The sequence below is a fragment of the Tupaia chinensis genome, unplaced genomic scaffold (assembly GCF_000334495.1).
Source record: "Tupaia chinensis unplaced genomic scaffold, TupChi_1.0 Scaffold145741_1, whole genome shotgun sequence".
NCBI classification, from domain to species: Eukaryota; Metazoa; Chordata; class Mammalia; order Scandentia; family Tupaiidae; genus Tupaia; species Tupaia belangeri.
Genome location: NW_006205599.1, coordinates 756,993 through 773,942, shown reverse-complemented (window position 1 = coordinate 773,942; position 16,950 = coordinate 756,993). Strand labels below are relative to the sequence as shown.

The window sequence follows — 16,950 nt, the reverse complement described above, 5'->3', positions numbered from 1 at the left end:
AGTTTCCTATATGTTATTTTCTACAGACTTTACAACATAAGATGAGGTGTGTACTTTTCATGCTCCCATGTTATAAAACAGAAGACTTAGGCCTGGAGAATTGACACGACCTCTGAAAGCCACATGGTGAGCTGGTGCCCAAGGAAGGTCTAGAAGCAGTCTGTCTGGGCCAGAGCATCTACTCCTCATTGTTTTGCCCTATAGTCTTGGGGTGAATCTGTGTAATAGACCACACACTTGGGTAATCCTAAGAAGTACACACACTCACACACACGCGTGCATTTGTGTCCTTTCCTGTGAGACCTATGAAAACATAATTTATAAAGAAATGTATTTATAGGGACCAGCAGTTAGCATAATGGCTATGTTGCTGGACTCCCATGTAGTCAACTGCAGTTCGAGTCCTGGACCTGGTGGCTTAAAACTCACGCTGGGTATGTGTGCGTGTGTGCCCAAGATCCCAAGAGGAGAATGGAGGAGAAGGGATTGCGGTGTGACCATCCTCCCTGGGGGGGGGGGGATTCTCGCTTTCTGTTTCTGTCTGTCTGGCAAGCACACGTGCCCTATAGCAAAAACCTCTAAAAAAAAAAAAGCAATTTATTTATATATGAAAGAAAAAGAGAACCAGCATTTCTATCTTTGGCTTTTTAGAATGCAGTCACCCAAAACTTTCAAGGTGGGTTGCAATTTTGCAAATATGGAACTCTCTTGTGGTAAAGGTCTCATTGGTCATTTGGAGTAGCAGAGAAGAGGGGACTAAAGGTTTTGCTTCCAGATTCTCTAAGCATTTCCAGGGGGAGACTAGATCTATTTTAAAAAAATACTTCTTTCAACAGTGAGGGTGGTGTCTTATTCCTAGTCTGTCTGTTGACCTGCTCTGTCTTTTCCTCTGGGTAGATTAACTGCAACGGTTTCACGCTCAGTGACCAGAGAGGCCTGCAGGCAGTGGGTGTGGGCATCTTCCCCAACTTGGGCCTGGTGAACCACGACTGTTGGCCCAACTGCACTGTCATATTTAATAATGGCAAGTGAGTATGTCTTGAAGTGTGTGTGGAGGGAGGTGATGGAGGTGGGGAGATGTTCTGATGTTTTCTCCACTCAACTTACACCAAAGTCAACCTGCTGGACATGGGCTAGCATAGATTTCAAATGTGCAGCAAATAGGAATCTTATTCTGAAAAAGTGTGATTATGAGAAAGGTGTTAAGGAGGATATAAAAGAATTCTACATGCATCATTTTGAGTCTTGGCATGTTTTTTAAAGCTGCCTGTCTGTGTTAGATCAATTTCTAACTACTGTTCTAAAACTTGAAACTTAGGTCGTTGCAGAACAGCCTCGACCGAGATGGGGCAAGGCAGGAGCATATATTAGTCAAAGTCCCAACCAGAATCAGGAGGTACACTCAAAGGGGTTTATCAGAAGAGAATTTAATGAAGAGACAATTTACAGCAGTGTGGTCAAGGTTTAAGAAATGATTAAGGAATGAAGAGGTGCCCAGGATCTAACAACAGCACAAAACCATGACCACCTGTAGGCCTGAGGGTCAAGTGGAGGAAGCACTATTCCCAAAGCCTGGTAGAGAGCCCCCCACCAGCATGGCACTTATAGCTCTGCCTCCAGAGAAACCAGCCACTGCCAGAACCTTGTGGCATGGCAGAGAGGAAGCCAATGGACTACATGGTCCAAATTCTCACTCTTCCCACCTTCTGATCACCTCCAACCCAGTGGCCAACCCCTGCTCAGAAGCTAGAGATCAAAGGCCCTCAAGAGATTCAAGGCCTTGGAGGTCAGCCCTTTGCTCCCAAGAAGGCACAGATTAGGGACACAGGGCAAAAAATGGATCTTAGGGGAGGTGCACAAGTGGAGAAGAATCAGCAAATGGGATAAGCCCCTGGGTTTTCCATGACATGGACTGGAGTGATCAGAGGAAATGAGGTCTGAGCAATATTAATTGCTTTTGCTCTTAGAGATGAGCTCTTGTGACAGATTCAACTTCACTCTGAGCCATCAACCATGAGCAAGTCTCCCTCCACCCCTTCAAATTTATTAGAAGTCAAAGGTAGTGGTTTCTGACTCTCAGGTGAGAGCTCAGCTTAAGCCCCAATAAAGTAAGGACTCTGATTTTTTCCTTTTCCTTTCTATTTCTTTTTCTTTTCTTTTCTTTCTTTCTTTCTTTCTTTTTTTTTTTTTTTTGAGAGGTTTTCTCAATAGGGTGCGTGCTCTCACCAGACAGACACAGAGAGAGAGACATAGAGACAGAAAGCGAGAAATCACCCCCCAGGGGGGATGGCACACTGCAATCCCTTCTCCTCCATTCTCCTCTCGGGATCTTGGGCACACATGCACACGCGCCCGGCGTGAGTTTTAAGCCACCGGGTCTGGGACACGAACCGCGGTCGACTACGTGGGATTCCAGTGACATAACCATTACGCTAACTGCTGGTTCCCTTCCTTTCTATTTCTGAAGCCAGGCACTTAAGCAATTGAGAAAGTCACTCAAGATGGGAAAGTTTACTTTGGCCCTCGATGATAATCTTTCCCAAGCACTTGTGTTTCCCTTCCTAAGCCTCTTAGAGTCACTGGCCTGGACCTTATGAAATACTCTCTAGGGGTACTGTTGTCCTCGTTTAGCAGAGAGGTCAAATTCAGCCTCAAAGGGAGCTGGACTTTTTAGATGGCACTCCTGTAAGGGGTGGTGGCTCAGGGCCAAGCAAGGGACTTGGGAGCCCTTTCTTTAGGTCTTCTCCTGTTTCTGCTCTGGCTTCTTTATAGTCACTAATTTTAAGCAGCCATGTTTTATACGGGCTTCTCGGCTTTTGTGCAAGAGGCATCTTTGCAGTTATGGCCTCTGCGCCTATCACAATAGAAAGCATGATGTCAGGGGCCCAGTTCTAACCTAACAATTTTCACACATGACCTGTGTGACCTAACCAGCCTTCTATGTGGCTCAAACTCTCCCCAAGACAGATCTCCAACAGGACAGCATTTATTTATCCAGGATGCTTATTAATAGGATGATGGTAATGACAGCATATGTGTTTTTTGGTTCTTCTTTTAAATGTATTGTCTCACTACATTCTTATTACCAGGTTACAGGTGAGAATATTCAAGTCCAGGGGAGGGAAGTAACTTGTTCAGGGTTGAGAACCTTTGAACCCTGAACATCTCTTCCCAAACTCAGCACACTTTCCACTGTACCAGGCTGTGTTGTCCAGTGAGCCCAGCTAGAAAGGCTGGAATAAGGGTTGTGATGGCAAAAGCGTTAACCATGTAACCCACAGTGCTGTGCGTCCATGCTAGCCACTCTGGCTCAGCCAATATTAATGATTTCCACTTGGGTGTCTGTTTTGTCTTTCAGTCATGAGGCAGTGAAATCCATGTTTCACACCCAGATGAGGTGGGTCAGTCTTTTCAATCATCCCGGCTCCCCTGACCCATCTCCCTCACTTGCCTGGTTTGCTGGGGTCACCCATTCCCAAGCCTTGTTGGCCCCCATTGAGTCATAATGTCCTTCACCACCCCAGTGTCTCATCTCTGCTGAATGGTGTGTTTTTAATGCATTTAAATGAACCAGTTGTTCCTCTCCCACCCACTACCTGCCTTGCCTTTGCTTTATTTTGCTTCCTTCCTTTACTGTCTTTTTCTCCTCACTTCTTCTGCCCTTCTATCCTTGAAGCATGAGCCCGTCTAGTCTACATAATCTTAGCAAAAACTTACATTGTCTCCCTAAACTCTGCTTGCATGAATAGGGACTGTTGATAGTACTGACCTACTACTCAAGGGCTATGTTTATTTATAACCTCACTTCTCAACCAGGCTGGGTTCTGAAAATCATACCCATATCTGTGATCTTTTATAGGTTTATTTATGTCTTCTACAAATGAGAGAGAGGAAGAGAGAGGGAGAGAGAAAGAGAGAGATAGAGAGAGAGAGAGAGAACCCTCAATGGGGTCTTGGTGTTGTAATCTATCCCCCAGATTCATCCAGCCCTGTATCATGGGTACACATGTGCCCAGTGTACTCAGGAAGGTCTTTGGATATGAACCTGCAGCCTTGTGATTGGGTCAGCCTTAGAAAGTGTTGCATTATCAGTGTGCCACCATTTGGCCCCTGTTATATTTGAGAAATATTCATTCATAGTGTTCTGTTCACTGCTTCTGGCCAACTATGAATTAATAAGTTAAGCTAAATTTTATTTTCGATTTTTCTTAACAACAACTAAGTGGCCCTGAAGAGCTCTTTTTTTTTTTTGGAGAGGTTTTTGCTATAGGGCGCGTGTGTTCGCCAGCCAGACAGAGAGAGACATAGAGACAGAAAGCGAGAAATCACCCCCCAGGGGGATGGTCACGCCGCAATCCCTTCTCCTCCATTCTCCTCTTGGGATCTTGGGCATGCACGCACACGGGCCCGGCGTGAGGTTTAAGCTACTGGATCCAGGATGTGAACTGCGGTCAACTACGTGGGAGTCCAGTGACATAGCCATTACGCTAACTGCTGGTTCCAAGAGCTCTTTTTCTTGAACTGAGCTTGAAAGTCCTTGAAATGGTCTTTAGATTAAGAACAGAATGCTGCATGGGAGCCTGGGCTTTGGGATGGAAGAGTGGGAATGGGCAGTGCATCCGAGCCTCTGTGGGAGTGCATTGCTCATGACTTTGGATGATTCGTGCCATCTGGGCTTGAGTTCTACATCTGTACAGCAAAGGTCAAGAGCAGAATGTCTCAAGGGACCTTCCTAATTCCAAATCTCTGTGTTACTAACCTCTGTAAGATATATTGGGTCATGAAAAAGTCATGACACATTTTTCTATGTGTTTCTATGTAAAAATGCATTATGACCTTTTCGACGACCCAATACTTAAATAAATTGTCTACTTGTTGTTCAGTTAATTAAACTATAGAATTGAAGAACATTGGAGGTAGGGATCCAAGGAGTGGAAGCAATTTGTCCAGGGAAGCTGGTTGGAGGAAGGTCCAGGGCTAGAATTCTCATCTCCTGCCTCCTTCTGCAGCGTTCATTCCATTAGTCACCATTTGTCCTCCCACACTCAACTCCAAGTAAGGTAAAAAGGGGTGAATATATATACAGGTTTAATATTTAAATGATATTAATTTAGTCCCCACCCCACCCCCACCCCCCGCCTGCCCCCAAGATCTTGTGAGAACTGGCTTAACCAGGATAGGAAGCGAAGTGACTGGAAATTCCAATCCAACTGTCCATTGAGTTGAATTGTTGGGCATGTCAGTGTGTCTTCTTTGGGAAAAAGTTTCTTAACCTTAAATGGTCATCTCAGAAGCCTGGACATGCCTGTCACTCACTGCTCCCCACCCCCACCCCCCGCCTGCCCCCAAGATCTTGTGAGAACTGGCTTAACCAGGATAGGAAGCGAAGTGACTGGAAATTCCAATCCAACTGTCCATTGAGTTGAATTGTTGGGCATGTCAGTGTGTCTTCTTTGGGAAAAAGTTTCTTAACCTTAAATGGTCATCTCAGAAGCCTGGACATGCCTGTCACTCACTGCTATTTAGTAGTCACTCTTGATCACTCCCTCAGAATACTTGAAAGAGAGTGCCTTTGACTGGGACCCTTAGAGGGTGCTGGCGTCTTGCCCTGCTTTTCACACAGTGTCTAACTCAGCCTTTCTGGGGTGTAAAATAAATGAGTGGGTGTCTATGGAGATACTTTCCTTAGCTCTCTGCATCCTGACACTTGCTCTCTGGGTTATGTCTTCTCGGTGGGCAGTGATGCTCCAGGCATCCGGGGAAGTTTAGGAGCAGAGCTTAGGATCCAATCTGCAGGACTTTGCCCCTTGTGTCTTGCAGCTGTCCAGCCTTACGGTGGTGAGATGCATGGCTGAGAGGCTCCAGGCTGGTCTCTATCTGTTTGGCTTAGCTAGATGTCAGTTCTACAGTAATTGGGTCATGAAAAATTTCTTTTTCTTTTTTTCTTTTTCTTTTTCTTTTTCTTCTTCTTCTTCTTTTTTTTTTTTTTCTGGAGGATACGTGCACTTACTAAAGAGAGACAGGGAGACAGAGCGAGAGGAGTAAGCACCTCCAATGGGGCATGGTTACACTGCAGTCCCTTCTCATATCTCTCAAGATTTGGGGAATGCATGTGTGCCTTGCATGTTTCTTAAGCTGCAGACTCACATGATGGATCAGCTCTGTGGGATCCAGCTGCTTTAAACACCAGGCCATGGAGCTGGTCATATAATGGGCTTTTTCCTTCAGCACCTTCTGTATCTATTACATGACAAGGTGGTTTTGTAGGTAATTGGAGGGTCAGGTCTAGGATCCCTCTTCCTCTTTCTCTAGTGAGTGCGCATGGCCTCTGGCCATTAAAAAAATGAAATGCCAACTGCTATTGTTAACCACCTTTAACAAGTAAGCCACATCTCCCAGTTATGGAGTGCACTAACAGACACAGCTGTTGTTTATTTGCCTTCAGTAATCTCCAGGGGTTATAAGTTTTCTCATGTAAAGTAGGCCTGAAACACTGGGCTGAAGGTTAGTCCAGGGGGCTTAAATAGATACAGAATGGCCCAAGATTTGGGTAACTGAATGTATATATATATATATATATATATTATATATATATATTTGGAGAGGTTTTTCACTATAGGGCATGTGCGCTTGCCAGACAGACAGAGACATAGAGATAGAAAGCGAGAAATCACCCCCCAGGGGGGATGGTCACGCTGCAATCCCTTCTCCTCCATTCTCCTCTCGGGATCTTGGGCACGCATGCACACGCGCCCGGCATGAGTTTTAAGTCACCGGGTCCGGGATGTGAACCGTGGTCGACTACATGGGAGTCCAGCGACATAGCCATTACGCTAACTGCTGGTTCCCTGAATACACGTGTATATTTCTGAGAGTAGTCTCCAAACTAACCGGAAATTACCTTTAGGTATTTATTTGTTTGGAGTTTGTGCCTTAGATGTCTCTCTTCCTTTGTTATAGATAATCAGTAACTAAATGTATGGGGATCATCACAAACATGGAAGCTATGCATTTTTTTTTTTAATTAAGAGAGATTTTTGCTATAGGGCATGTGTGCTCACTGGGAAGACAGAGAGAGACAGACAGAAAGTGAGAAATCAATCCCTGGGGCCATGGCCATGTCACAATCCCTTCTTCATTCTCTTCTTGGGATTTTGGGCATGCATGCACACATGCCCAGTATGAGTTTTAAGCCACCTGGTCTGGGATGCAAACTCTGGCTGACTACGTGGGAGTCCAGCAATCAACCATTACACTATCTGCAGGTCCCACTATGTATGGCTTTATGACCAAGCCCAGCCCTCTCTAGGAGTCTACTGGAGGTGATTCCAGAGTGATGAACTGAACAGAGCAGATTTGACTCCCAGAAGGAGTAGGGTTGAATTATCCAGAAAACTGTCCTTTAAGTCACAGAAAAATGGGAGTTTTCTCAGAGTTCTGGTGGAGGTCACAATCTTTGAGGCTTTTCTCTTGAAGCCTTGGCAAGAGTGAATCCCATCTCAGTAGGTCTTGATCCAATTTATTCTTTTCCTCTCACCTGCTCTAGAATTGAGCTCCGGGCCCTGGGAAAAATCTCAGAAGGAGAGGAGTTGACCGTGTCCTACATTGACTTCCTCAACCTCAGTGAGGAGCGCAGGAAGCAGCTGAAGAAGCAGTACTACTTTGACTGCACGTGTGAGCACTGCCAGAAAGGGCTGAAAGACGATCTCTTTTTGGGAGTGAAAGATGACCCCAAGGTACTGTCGTGGTGGTGGGGTGGGGTGAGGTGTGGTGGGATTTGTAGTCATCTTTTCTAGAATCCAGTCAGGGGTGGATTTCTTGGCTAATCAACATGTCCCTGTTCATTACCTTCTCAGAGGACCTGGCTTAACTCTTAGGGAGGTGGCACGCGATGAGGGGACAGAGATGTGCAAGTCAGGCCCAGTTTTATCTCTGTAAAATAGAAATGATGGCCTCACTTAAAGTGGTTGTTATGGGAATTAAAGATGATGTATGTGATGTATGTAAAGGGAATGTCATATAGAGTAGATCCTTAGCAAATTTTGGTTCCTCCCCTTGCCCATTTATAAATTTAGTAACATTGAGAACTTCAGATATTGAGATCAGATGGGCAAAGAGATTTTTAATCTGTTATCACAAAGGTACTTCTATATCCATGGTGATAGGTGATATGGAGATCTAGCAATATTTGGGTTGTTTGATATCGTCAACTCATGAGTAGCTGTTGCTGGTTGTTGGTGAGTCCAAGGCAGGCTTCTTAAGGGAACCTCAGGAGCTCAGTTGCATGGAGAGGGACAGCTGAGCTGCCAGGTGTCAGAGTAGCCAATTAAAGCAACTATCCAAAAATGAGAATGAAGACTTCAATCACTTACTGCAATCATGTAAGCAAGAGCTACAACAGGAAGAAGAGTTGACTGCTGCTCATCTATTAATGGAGTGGAGCATTAGGGGAAGGTCAGGTGGATCAGCACAGATGTAGGTGCATCTCCCTTTTGGAGGGTCCTCACCCAATTGGATTTGGCAATTTTATAGACCCTGGAGTCAGGGAGAAGGCTTTATGATGTTCTTGATTTTAGTCTTCTTTTAATTAATTTCAAAGAAAGACTTAGCTAGATTAAGCATTTTAGACTTTTCCTGTTATCTAATTTTATTCAATAAATAATGATTATAATAGTATATAAATGCAATATGAAACTTGTGGAGACAACTGTCTATCAGCTAATTGGTGAATTTGTACTTAAACCTGCTTGTGTGTAAAATAGTTGAATCTGAATTTTTAGCCTTTTAATTGGGGAATTTAATTCTGACATTAAATATTACTATAAATATGTGTAGACTTATCCTTATCCCTTTGCTACTCTTCCCCCTCCCAATTGTTTTATGTTCTCTTGCTTCTATTTATCTCCCTTTAGTTTCTCTAGTCTTACTATATTATACCCTTAGATATTTCCTAAGTAGCCAGTTTAGTATTGGTGAATCCTTTAATTAATTATTTGTTTATCTGTGAATGGTTTTATTTTTTCTTATTTGAAGGATAGTCTCACTGAATATAGTACTCTTGATGAAATTGTCTTTCTTTCAGAGTTTTAAATATGTCTTCCCATTCTTTCCTGGTCTACATTACTTGAGTTTAAAGATCCAATATTAGTCTAACAGGATACCCTTTGTATGTAATTTGGCATTTCTTTCTTGCCATTTTTAGAATATTATCATTGCCTTTGATTTTTTTTTAACCAACTATAACTATGATATAACTATGATATGTCTTGGAGACATATGTTGTATCTATTTGGTGTCCTTTATATTTTCTGGATTTGGATGTCCTTATGCCTCTCTAAATTTCAAAAGTTTCCAGCTAATATTTCATGAAAGAGATTTTCTATGCCTTTACCTGTCTCTTCACCTTCTGGAATACGTATGTGAATATTTGGCCATTTAATGATGTTTAGGAATTCCCGTATGTTGTCCTCATTTTAACTGGATATTTATTTATTTATTCATTTATTTATGGTTGCTTGAACTAAATTGGAGGTTTTATCTTCAAGGTCAGAGATTCTTTCTTCTGACTGGTCTAATCTGCTATTGATCCCCCCCTTTTTTTTTTTTTTGTTGTCTATGTTAGAATTTTTTTTTTTAGAGGTTTTTCGCTATAAGGCACGTGCTCTCGCCAGACAGAGAGAGACATAGAGACAGAAAGCGAGAAATCACCCACCGGGGGGATGGTCACACCGCAATCCCTTCTCCTCCATTCTCCTCTCAGGATCTTGGGCACGCGTGCACATGTGCCCGGCATGAGTTCTAAGCCACCGGGTCCGGGATGTGAACTGCGGTTGACTACATGGGAGTCCAGCGACATAGCCATTACGCTAACTGTTGGTTCCCCTATTGATACTTTTGAGGGAGGTTTTTATTTTCTACGTAATATTCTTTAACTCCAGAAGTTCTGTGGGATTCTTATTCAAAGTATCTGTCTCTTTATGGAGTTCCTCCTTCAAGTTATGGAAGGATTTTCTCATTTCTTGCAATTGATTCTCTGTTTTTTCCTGCATCTCATTGAGTTTTGTTTACAATGAATATTCTGAATTATTTTTCTGACATTTCTGTGAACTTTTGCATTTTATCTACTGTTGGTGGGGAGTTATTATGTTCCTTTGGTTAAGTTATTTCCTGTTTTCTCCTATTTGACTCTGCTTTGATTTCTAGTCATCTGGTGATTTACTCACTTCTTCCTACTTTTTTGGAGTTTCTGTAGTTGTGTGCCTGTGTGATTCCTTATGGTGTGAGCTAGTTCTATGCTTGTTTCCCTCCTCTACCATGGGTGGGAGTGTGGAATCCACAGTGGGAGTTTTGTGTTTATGTTTTCAGAAGGAAGTTTGTCTCCTGTTGTTGCTGTGGGGCTTGTGAGGAGAGAATTCCTACAAAACTTCACTGTTTTCAGGTGTTTAGTTAATGTTTACCCAAATCTTTCTGCTTTCAGTGGCTGGAGGCTGAGATGGACAGGTAGGGTATTAGATGATAGTCTAATTCATACACAGCATGGTGTGTGGGCTGTAGCATTTTATTCTTCCCCACTGCAGGCTGGGCAGAGGTCTCTGCTGATAAGCTAAGGCTAAGAAGTCTCTGCTTCTCTGTTGCTTCTGGATGGATGAGTGACAGAACTGCATCAGCACATATGGGGCAGCAGCTTCTACCTTCTGTCTCTGGGACTGTAGGAACCAGGTAGCAGTCTTTGAAGACCAGTAGCCCCTCCTCCCTACTGCAGGCTGAACAGAGGTCCCCGTTGATAAGCTAAGGCTGAGAGGCCTCTGCTTTCCTGTTGCTCCTTTACCTCTGGGACTGCAGGAATTGAGTGGTGGTCCTTGAAGGATGTTTGAGCCTCTCCTCCCCCACTGTAGGCAAGGGTCCCTGCTGATGAGCTAAGGCTGGGTGGCCTCTGCTTCCATGTTGCTCCTTCCAACCTGGTGGCCTCTGCTTCTCTGTTGCTTTTTCTATCTCTGGGACTCCCCACAAATATACTGCTAAATTAACTTCTGCTTCCTATGAGTAGGGAGAAGCTTTCAAAGGCTACAAAGGAAAACCTGGCCCTGAGTACAGATGGTGTGACCCTTTTAATGGCTTTTATTACTCAATGATGTCAGAAGTAATGGTTAGCACTGTTCCCCCACTTGATTTATGTCCCCCTATTATATCCTGGTTGTTCTAGGATCTTTATTTTGTCACTAACTTATTTTTATTTTTAACAAATACTTTTTTTACTCATTGATCAAAAAGTCTTAACGAATTTACCTTGCAGATACACTTGCACATGTCACAAAGATATATGTATAAAGATATGCATTGCAGAATAACAAAATATTGATTAAAATCTAAATAACAACAAGTAAAGAAACATTTAAAATTAAGAAAATACCTTGCAGTCATTAAAATGAATGAGATAGAGCTTTAGGTACAGATATAGCTTCACATATAGATAAAGGAAAAAGGATTAAGAGATCAAACAATGCCATGTGTATAGTTTTCCAGGGTCGCTATGGCAAAGTATCACAAACTAGATGGCTTAACAAACAGATATTTATTGTCTCACAGTTCTGGAGGCTCATAGTCCACAGGATTGATTCCTTCTGAGGACTGTGAAGAAAGGATATGTTCTCTCCTCTAGCCTTGTAGAGGGCTATCTTCTCTTTGTCTCCTTTCACATTGTCACCCTCTCTGGTCATTGCCTTTTCTTTTCTTTTCTCTTTTCTTTTCTTTTTTCTTCTCTTCTCTTTCTTTTCTTTTCTTTTTCTTTTCCTTCTTTTCTTAACTTTCCTTTGCGTGTGTGTGATAGAGAAAGAGAGAGAGAGAGAGAGACCCTTGACAAGGTCTCACCATGCCATGATCCTTCCTCCAATCTTTCAGCCAACCAAGATCATGGATGCACCAAGAGGTGCACCTCACATGTTCAGGTCGACCTGGACTCTGAACTCAGTACCTCTCATATGGCTTCAGTATCATGCAGCAGCACCTTCTGCCTGTGCTACGGTGGCTCATCTTAACTAATTACATCCACAATTATCCTGTTTTCAAATAAAGTCACATTCTGAGATATTGGAGGTTAGGATTTTAACATATGAATGGGGGATGCAATTCAACCCATAAACGGTATACTACCACTTATGAAAATTAGAAGTGAAATATTCACCCACACAGAGTAAATTTTCGTATAGATAGATGTAGGAGAAGGAAGCTGTGATCAATATGTCAATGTCACTTGGAGTGAGGAAACTGAAAATCATCCTGGCAAGCAGTTGTGACCCGAAGATTGATATGGTCTTTACAGGAAGTCTCAGACAAATCGAAGGGGGGGGGGACTAAGGTTAAGTCAGGAGTTAGACCTGCAAGCAGAATCAGAATGTTGATGGTCACATCACTTATCAGAGTCTGACCATGGGACAAGTATATATAGAGACTCAGAAGAATTCCAGGGAAGTCTAGATACAGAAGGATATAAAAATAATTATAGTCTAAATTGTAGCAATAGTCAAGAACTCTGCAGAAGCCAAAGTGGGTGAGGTGGACAGAAGAATAGATATAATGCTCCCACCTTAAGAGATCCTGACCCTGAAGCAAGCTGTCCTAACCAGGGCCTCTTATGCTACAAGATTGGCTTAGTTTGTATTAGCTGGCCCCAAATAGCAGGGAGGCTGAGGAGAGATGACCTTCATCTATAGGGAGGGGTATATTTTCACTAGAACAATTGCCTATACCCGTGACCTCACAAAGCAATGTGAGCAATAAATCTAAAGGGAACTATTGAACTCAGTTCCTTACAGTCAAAAAATTGGAAGACAAAAGAACTGGTTAAATAGATTACTCTAGCTGCATACAGTGGAGTAAAAACATTTAGTAAAAACAGTGAGGCAGATTTTATGTTTTAATTGCCAGGGGGCACATGTGCTGGCTAGAGAGTCAGGGCAGAAAGGGAGAAAGCACCACTCCCCATTGCGCGTGGTCATGACGCAATCCTTTCGCCTTTATTTCTCCAACCTATTGAGACCTTAGGCATGTACACACACATGCTGAATGTGTTTTTCAAGCCTCTGGGGCAGGGATTCAAACCATGGGGTCTGGCTCCCTTAAGCTCTTGGTCACAGGACTAGTCTGATGATGCAGATTTTTAAAAAACTGATATTAGAAAGTGTCTACAATATACTGAGTGAAAAAAAAATACTATCAACAGAAATATAGTATTTTTTTTTGGAGAGGTTTTTTTTTTTTTTTTTGCTATAGGGCACGTGCTCTCGCCAGACAGACAGAGAGAGACGGAGAGATAGAAAGCAGGAAATCACCCCCCAGGGGAGATGGCCACGCCACAATCCCTTCTCCTCCATTCTCCTCTTGGGATCTTGGGCACGCACGCACACGCGCCTGGCGTGAGTTTAAGCCACCGGGTCCAGGACTTGAACTGCATATATATATATATATATATATTTAAAAACCTGCTCCTATTGGCATATAGGTACACATAGTACTGAAACTCAGCCAGTACACACTGGTAAGTCCAAGTGGACATATTCATTATTGATGTTAAGCTTATTTTTTTTGGTCAATACCTCCCTGTACAATTGTTAAAAAAAATTTTTTTTTGAGAGGTTTTCGCTATAGGGCGCGTGCGCTCACCAGACAGACAGAGAGAGACATAGAGACAGAAAGCAAGAAATCACCCCCCAGGGGGGATGGTCACGCCACAATCCCTTCTCCTCCATTCTCCTCTCAGGATCTTGGGCATGCACGCACATGCGCCTGGCGTGAGTTTTAAGCCACCGGGTCCGGGACGCGAACCGCGGTCGACTACATAGGAGTCCAGCGACATAGCCATTATGCTAACTGCTGGTTCCCCAATTGTTAAATATTTTAAGTATTATTCTTGTATGTATGCATGAGAAAACATTTCTGCAATTGCTCATGTGACTATTTTTAGGTGAGTCCTGGGAATTTTTCACTTTTTTCCTCCCATGCTTGTTCATATTGTTTTAATGGTTTTTTTTTTTAAATAATCAGAGTAAATAATAAAGTTATTTACATTGTGGGAAAATAAAATTTACTTAAGCAAAAAAAAAATAAAGTTAGAGAAAAGAACTTCCAATATGAATAAGTATAACTTGTAAGCTTTTCCTTTGAACTTCAGAAATTTGGCACTTTTTCTTCAATATTATGGTGTCCTCATGGGAACTGGCTTTAAAAAAAAACTATTTTATTTATTTTTATTTATCATTATTATTATTTTAAAATTTTAACTAGAGAGAGAGAGAGATAAAGAGAAAGAGAAGGAAAGTGAGAAAGCAAACTGCCAGGTCCAGGATTCAAATCATGATTGCAGCATCTTTTTTTTTTTGGAGAGGTTTTTGCTATAGGGCGTGTGTGCTCACAAGAAAGACAGACAGAAAGCGAGAAATCACCCCCTATGGGGGATGGCCATGCCACAATACCTTCTCGTCCTTTCTTCTCTCAGGGTCTTGGGCATGCGCGCACACGCGCCTGGTGTGAGTTTAAGCCACCAGGTCTGGGACTTGAACTGCGCTCGACTTTGTGGGAGTCCAGCAACATAGCCATTACGCTAACTGCTGGTCCCATGGAATGCAGCATCTTAACCACCATGCCACCTATCAGCCCGGGAACTGGCTTCTTAATTACGGTACTTCCTTCTCTCTGATATCAAAACCTCAATTAAAAGCAAGCAAACAGACAAACCAAGGTCACTATACTGCCTAGGCAAATGTAGTAAGCCTAATGAGACTAGATTTCATAGAGATCGCTGACAAGTTCTCTCACGTTGTTCTTTTGGTCAAGAGAAGAAAATAACACCTGGATGCTAAGACACGTGGAAGGAGTTGAATAACCATAATCACAAGGACCCTCTTTAATGTACTCCAGTAATAAACTGTAGTACTTATTTTTGGTCAAGTCCTTGGGCTCTGTCTTTAGCTACATGTTTAAGCCAATGACTTAGATGAAGACAAAGTGCAAGGGAGTACCTGTAGAATATGTGGCTGGCTGAATATGAAGCAGAAAAGAAGAAAATGAATCATTTTGGGCCATAGAATCAGAATCCAAAATGCCAGAGGAAACACAGCAGAGATCAACGTTAGGTTCTGCTAATGCTGAGCAGTGGAGATCAACGCTGGGTCCAGTGTCAGGAATAAGCGCTGGCTGTGGATGACTGTCTGGAAGCAGGTTCTGGGCCTTGATCAATATAAAATGCAACAGGTATCAGAAGTGTGAAGGAGCTGGAAATGCTATAGGGATCTCAAGCAGCATTTGTAGAAATGAAACATTTGGTATAAGGAAGGCATCAGTTAATTTTGCATTACGTTAAATGTCAAGGAGGGCAGCTATTCAAAGAAGGGATGAGTTGGCTCATGCAGAGATCTCCAACTCAAACCTCTCCTTTCTCAGCCTTCTCAGGAAGCAGTGAAGGAGATGACACAATTCTCCAAGGATACACTGGAAAAAATAGAAAAGGCTCGCTCTGAGGGCTTGTACCATGAGGTAAGAATTCACTTTTCTTTTCTTTCTCTTTTTTTTTTTTTTTTTTTGAGAGAGAGAGAGTGAGAGATATTTTTTGCTTTAGGGCATGTGTACTCACTGGAGAGACAGAGAAAAGGACAGAAAGTGAGAAATCACCCCCCAGGGGGAATGGCCACTGCAATCCCTTCTCTTCTGTTCTCTTGGGATCTTGGACAGACACACGCACGTGCCCAATGGGAGTTTTAAATTGCTGGGTCTGGAATTCGAACCATGGTAGATTATGCAGGAGTCCAGCAATGTCACCATTACACCGTTTGCTTGTCCAGTAATTCACTATAGGGCACGTGCGCTCGCCAGAAAGCCAGAGAGAGACAGAGCGACAGAAAGTGACAAATCACCCCCCAGGAGGGATGGCCACGCTGCAATCCCTTCTCCTCCACTCTCCTCTCAGGATCTTGGGCATGCACGCACACGCGGCCAGTGTGAGTTTAAGCCACTGGGCCCGGGACTCAAACTGCGGTCGACTACATGGGTGTCCAGTGACATAGCCATTATGCTAACTGCTGGTCCCCTTTAAGTCGAATTTCAACTGCTTGGTTTGATTCCTTAATCTGCTGCTCACTACCTGTGTGACTTTAGCAAAATACTTATCTTCCTTGTGTTTTGGTTACTTCATCTGATAAAATGAGAATATTAAGAGTACTTATCTCATTGCATGGTGAGATAAATATCAAGCAAATAAATATTTGCATATATATGTGTGTTGTGTGTATGTATGTATACATGTATTTATATATATATATATACCTTTCATAGCTCCCTGCTATCTACTGACTTTGAAACCTCCTCACTGAGCTGCATCAGCTCTATCTCCCACCATAATGCTTCCTATCTCTACACCTTAGCCATATTAAATTATTTTGCTCGTCAGATCTCAAACCTGTGGTTTCCTACCTCTGTCAGCAATTTCCTTAGCCTTAAAAGGATGAGTACCCAGTGTTGTCTGATGTTCTGTAAATGAACTAAGCATGTGCTCGGTGCAATGGTGATGGACAGGGCCTCTGTCTCTCACTCCAGGTTGTGAAATTATGCCGGGAGTGTCTACAGAAGCAGGAGCCAGTGTTTGCGGACACCAACCTCTACGTGCTGCGGATGCTGAGCATTGTTTCAGAGGTCCTTTCCTACCTGCAGGCCTTTGAGGAGGCCTCGCACTACGCAAGGAGGATGGTGGATGGCTATATGTAGGTGGCAATTTGGGTATCAGTGTGTCTGGAAGTGTGTCTATTCCAGGGGAGGCAATAGACGGTGCACATGTTCTGTCCTGCCTTACTGCACCCACAGCAGGCATCAATAATTGATGACTGAACCTTTTACCATGATGCTCTGAGTGGGAATGACCCCGTCAGAGCTGGCACTTGAGATGAAACCTAGCTGTCATCTCTC

The 16,950-nt window shown here is 43.0% G+C and overlaps 1 protein-coding gene across 2 annotated transcripts in view; it reads left to right on the top strand.

The window, feature by feature from the left end:
* SMYD1 (SET and MYND domain containing 1) overlaps positions 1-16,950 on the top strand; it is a 46,265-nt gene that overhangs the window by 25,058 nt on the left and 4,257 nt on the right. The window contains exons 4-8 of one of the 2 annotated variants that reach the window (XM_006168361.2): positions 898-1,028; positions 3,359-3,397; positions 7,547-7,736; positions 15,436-15,528; positions 16,585-16,748. In XM_006168361.2, the coding sequence (XP_006168423.1) occupies positions 898-1,028; positions 3,359-3,397; positions 7,547-7,736; positions 15,436-15,528; positions 16,585-16,748 (617 nt within the window). The remainder of the gene's footprint in view (positions 1-897; positions 1,029-3,358; positions 3,398-7,546; positions 7,737-15,435; positions 15,529-16,584; positions 16,749-16,950) is intronic. The other variant, XM_006168362.2, reaches the window with a different exon arrangement.